The 5,930-nt window shown below is 36.8% G+C and overlaps 1 protein-coding gene across 2 annotated transcripts in view; it reads right to left on the bottom strand.

Moving 5' to 3' along the window:
* Window positions 1-1,216: 1,216 nt before the first annotated feature.
* LOC144960627 (uncharacterized) overlaps window positions 1,217-5,930 on the bottom strand; it is a 36,989-nt gene continuing 32,275 nt past the window's right edge. For both annotated transcript variants that reach the window (XM_078893863.1, XM_078893864.1), the window contains one exon: window positions 1,217-3,346. In XM_078893863.1, coding sequence (XP_078749989.1) covers window positions 3,117-3,346 — 230 coding nt within the window. In that variant the 3' untranslated portion in view covers window positions 1,217-3,116. The remainder of the gene's footprint in view (window positions 3,347-5,930) is intronic.

Raw genomic sequence — 5,930 nt, 5'->3', positions numbered from 1 at the left:
CATTAGAGTGATGGTCAGAGAGGAGTTGTGGGCACATTGGAGATGTGGTCACATGGGAGATGTGGTCACATTGGAGATGTGGTCACATTGGAGATGTGGTCACATGGGAGATGTGGTCACATTGGAGATGTGGTCACATTGGAGATGTGGTCACATTAGAGTGATGGTCAACGAGGAGATGTGGTCACATTGGAGATGTGGTCACATTAGAGTGATGGTCAACGAGGAGATGTGGTCACATTGGAGATGTGGTCACATTAGAGTGATGGTCAGAGAGGAGTTGTGGGCACATTGGAGATGTGGTCACATTGGAGGTGTGGTCACATTAGAGTGATGGTCAGAGAGGAGTTGTGGGCACATTGGAGATGTGGTCACATGGGAGATGTGGTCACATTGGAGATGTGGTCACATTGGAGATGTGGTCACATTGGAGATGTGGTCACATGGGAGATGTGGTCACATTGGAGATGTGGTCACGTTAGAGTGATGGTCAGAGAGGAGTTGTGGGCACATTGGAGTTGTAGGCGCATTGGAGATGTGGTCACATTGGAGCAGTGATAACATTATAGGGTTGGTCTCCTTGGATTGATGATCACATTGTATTGGTGATCACATTGGCTTGGTGATCAAAATGGAGTAATGGTTATATAGTAGTGGTTGTCGCATTGGAGTGATTTTTATATTGGAGAGGTTGTCACATTGGAGTGTTGGTTATATTAGAGTGATGGTCACATTGTAGTGGTTGTCACATTGGAGTGGTCTGTATATTGAGCTTTATATATATATATATATATATATATATATATATATATATATATATATATATATATATATACAAGGGGTCCCTGGCCAACAGCAACATTTAACATGGTAGACGGTACATGACGGTTGTTAGGCAATATTACATTTTTTTCGGAGTCATACAACGCTGTTACCGACCAGGTACTCATTTTACACCTGAGTCCGGCGAGAGAATGTGAGTAAAGAGCCTTCTCCAAGGACTCACCTATGCGCCGACCGAGGACGAATCCAGGACCTTCCGATCCGAAAGCGATGGTATACCATATCCCGCAAAGCCTCACGATATTGGCCACTCATCTTTTCAATTTTGTTTGATGTTGGAACAAACCGAGTCTAGAGTATTGCTACTGAGGTCAAGGTCAGCAGAATTAGAATGATTGATGAAACAAGTAATGAAACGAAACTCGCATTCCGTCATGTGAAATTTAATTTGATTTCGATTTTTAATGTACAAGTTCAAAGACAAGGCTTTATATGTAGGAGATTAAATGGCCAAGTAGCATACTGTTTCTCTGAACAATAGATTATAAAAAACCTTAAACTATTAATAATAATAGTAACAAAGCAATAGTCTGAAGTTAAATTACTGGCTCCTTTCTCCTTGGAATTGTGAAACCATTCCACCGGAGTACTGGGTATATATATATATATATATATATATATATATATATATATATATATATATATATATATACTTATTGCAATTGATCTAATGATTTTGGATTGATGGCATCGTATTTTCTAGCCTAAATCAATGCTGGGCTTAAATAAAGATCACCCATCCTCGTCCCTTTACGCACCGTAATCATAATAATCTGCCTGTACATCCTGCTGCTAAAATAGTTATGCCACCTTATTATTCAATATGTAGTAATCTATCCATTGTTTATTCGTTGGTTACACACTTCCAATGAGTTTTGAACCGGAAGAGTTAGGTGTGACGTCACGACTTCTGCTACCCAATCACACCAACATGCATGCATACTCACTAATATTGACACGAACACACACACACACACACACACACGTACACGCATACACACAAACTCACACACCTGTTGAGTCCATTCTATCCTTCAATTTATTGTTATCTGAACATATTTGATAATAATCAAATAGAGGGAAGAAATTTCGTAAGCTCCTCGGTCTAGCATCTCCTTCAATCAATATTTCACCGTGGATCTTTTGTCGTTTATATTATGTTGTAAAATCTGGAACAATCCTAGATAGATTCGTAAAAGTTTAGAATTTCTTAAAGTGACCATTGTTGTGAATCTCCGCCATCATTTTGTCGTTGAAGTATTAAAAGGTAGTGCAGAACAGTCCTAGGTTGTTTTTGTTTGTTTTGTTTTCTTTTAAGGTTAGTTCGAGGTCGGAGGATTTTTTTCTATTAGAGTTAGTTATAGGTCTAAGAAAGGGTCTTAGAGTGTTTCTTTTTCCTATTAGGGTTGGTAAAGGTACTAGATTTTATTTTTACTTAGAGGTAGTTAAAGGAATACTTGGATTGTTTCCCTTAGCACGAGGAGCTTACGGAAGGCCTCCCAAATAGAGCTCATCTGATAAAGGTCTAATATACATCAATAACCTTAACCTAGACCTTAAGTTTACCTAAGTATTACGTCATAAACATAAAAATCAACAAAACCCAACCAGTTAATTACCGGACTCCGGAAAGACTCGTATTTAACAATTTAGCCAGAAAACTAGTCTTTCAAATTATCGACCAATTTAAATGCCCCTCATCGTGGCAAAAATCTCTCTAACACGGGACCTTTGTAGGTCTTACTTAAGTCCCAGGTTTGAGAGTTTTTGCCAAGACGAGGGCCATTAAATCGATCGATATCTGACGTATGCCTCTTGGCCTCTGGTGGAGCATCGGGGCCTCAACAGCATTCTTCCATCTTCTTCTGTCCTTGGCACAGACCTTTGCCTCACTCCAGGTAAGATTGGAGACGCACAAATCTTGGTGAAGGCTTCTCCTCCAAGTCTGTTTTGGACGACTCCGTTTTCTCTTGCCCTGTGGGTTCCATTTGAGAGCCTGTTTGGTTATATTACAGGCTCTTTCCGCAGGGTATGGCCAACCCATCGCCACTTTCTGCGTCTGACCTAGACATCCATCTGTTCTTGGTTTGTTCTTGTCCAAAGGTCAGCATTTGGCACTTTGTCAAACCATTCCAATTTCAACCTGAATATTTGTCGAAGACAATCGATATTACAAGGCGGAGTTTCCTGGCCAAATTGTTAAATAGAGTTGTTCCAGAGTACGGATGTTTACTGCTTATTACGTTTGCTCAGATTTCGTGATACAGATATTTCTAGCTATCCAGTTCTTGTATGAGGTGTCCGGAAAAACCAGTATACTTCTTTCCCATTAATGTGTTTTTCTTTGCGTTTACGTGGGTGATTTTGGGTCTAACCCGTTGTCCAGCTTTTGCTTTGACATTAACGGTAACGGATGAATGGTCTAAGAGGTACCAGTAATTGATCAAGACGCTTCCTACCGTAGCGTTGTCCAGTTGAATGGAAACCTGCGTCAACGATTTTTCTGGAATTAAAAATAATATGGGCAAGGATCACCCCTCCATATGAAAAATACAATGAACTGCAATCGGGATGATGATGATGATGATTATGATGATGATGGTGATGATGATGATGATGATGATGATGATGATGATGATGATGATGATGATGATGATGATGATGATGATGATGACAATAGTGATGATTTAGATAAAAATACTACTACTAATGATGATGATGATGATGATGATGATGATGATGATGATGATGATGATGATGATGATGATGATGATGATGATGATGACAATAGTGATGATTTAAATAAAAATACTACCGCTACTTCTGCTACTGCTACTACTACTACTACTACGACTACTACTACTACTACTACTACTACTACTACTACTACTACTACTACTACTACTACTACTACTACTACTACTACTACTACTACTACTACGACTACTACTACTACTACTACTACTACTACTAATACTACTACTACTACATAATGATAATAATAATAATAATAATAATAATAATAATAATAATAATAATAATAATAATAATAATAATAATAATAATAATAATAATAATAATAATAATAATAATAATAATAATAATAATAATAAAACTAATAGTAATAAAGTGTGGGTTTTTTTCTATTATTCACACATTCCAGGTTTGAATAACTTGAGAGTTTGTAAGATTATACATCCAACGGATTTTTACCATATGTGTAGAATTTGTTCAAGATTTGATTGATCTTAAGTTTTAACACATTTTGTAGTTGATCTCTGACGTGACCAGTTGAAATATGTAATATTGACATAAATCGTCATTTATTTTGGATTTGCCCGACATCATTCTCGAAAGTGTATTTCATTTCATATATCAATGTAAGAATATCAACTTGGAACATTTCCTTTATCATTGTTTTTTTCACCCTGGCTCAGGGTATATGCCATAGGCAAACAGTTTTCATCCTTCTCTATCCTAAGCTAACTTTTTTTTATCTCGCTCCATGTCTTATCGCTTCTTTAATACTTCTCCATGTTCCCCGTGGCCTTATCCTTGATCTTCTGCCCTGAGGGTTCCAGTCCAATACTGTCTTTGTTATAGTGGAGTCATTCTTTCTAAGGGTGTGTCCAATCCACCTCCATCGTCTTCGTCCTATTTCCTCTCCCACGGGTTTCTGCTGTGTGCTTTTCCATACTCCTTCATTCTTAATTCTATCCATCCATTTTATTGTGAGTAGTTTACGCATGGTGAACAGCAGAAAGCAACATAAACATCACAGTGGGAAATGAAAAACTAAAAGAGGTCTCGACATTCAAATATCTAGGTGTGACACTAAGCAAAGATGGGACTAGCACAATTGAAATTCGAAAGAGAAATGCAATGGCCACATCAGTGATGACTCAATTAACAAAGATTTGGAAAAGTAGCATGAGTCTTAATGTAAAGGTCAAACTGTATAAATCACTGGTGTTGTCAACCTTGTTGTACGGATGCGAAGCCTGGATTTTTACAATGGATGCACAACGGCGCATAAGGACATTTGAAAGCAAGTACTATAGAACACTCCTACCCGTGTCATATACAGAGCATCGCACAAACGAAGACGTCCTAGAAGAAATAGAAGCTCGGGGAGGCCCACAAGAAGCTCTTCTGTGAAGTGCAGAAAACTGTCCTGGTTTGGACACCATACTCGCTATCAGATCAGACGGCCCTGGTTTCGAGCCTCGCTTGGCGCATAGTTGAGTACATGGAAAAGACTCTTAACTCACTTTCTCTCACCATACTCAGGTGTAAAATGAGTACCCGGCCGTTAACAGTGTTGTCTCTGTCCGAAAGAAATTGTAATATCGCCTAACAGGCGTCATGTCCTGTCCTACATATTAAGTGTTGCTGTTGGCCAGGGACGCCCCCCCCCCCTTGTAAAGCGCTGTGAGCACGTTTAGTGAATTTTGCGCTATCTATAAGCTCAAGTTCTATTGTTTATTTTTTTTTTGCAACGACACCTTAATATGATTTAATGTGATTTAAATTAAATACTATCTTTTAAATATACACTCACAAGTTCGGACTAAAGGCCAGAGGTATGGCCTATCTCAATTTATTAAATCAATATATAAGGTGTTGTAATTGGTTTTTGGTTGTATATTTTTACATGTTTGTACAATTGCATATATATATATATATATATATATATATATATATATATACATGTATACATTGTCACCATAGATTCTCAACTTTGTGTTTATACATTTTTATGCATGCCACGTCTGTAAACGAACTTCCATTTTTTGGATGAATAAAGTATAATATTATTATTATTATCATATATTATTATTATTATTATTATTATTATTATTATTATTATTATTATTATTATTATTATTATTATTATTATTATTATTATTATTATTATTATTATTATTATTATTATTATTATTATTATTATATTATTATTATTATTATTATTATTATTATTATTATTATGATATTACAATTGGTTGGCAGGGAGTTCCAAAGTCGGATGGTGGAGGGGAAGAATGAGTAAAGATGATGGTTTGTTCTTGAGTGGGGGATTTCAAAAT

This window comes from Berghia stephanieae, chromosome 15 (genome assembly GCF_034508935.2).
Source record: "Berghia stephanieae isolate SIO BIC M18660-M18661 chromosome 15, UCSD_Bste_1.3, whole genome shotgun sequence".
NCBI lineage: Eukaryota > Metazoa > Mollusca > Gastropoda > Nudibranchia > Aeolidiidae > Berghia > Berghia stephanieae.
Note: the sequence above shows the minus strand (reverse complement) of the source record. Positions and strands in the feature narration are given on the sequence as shown.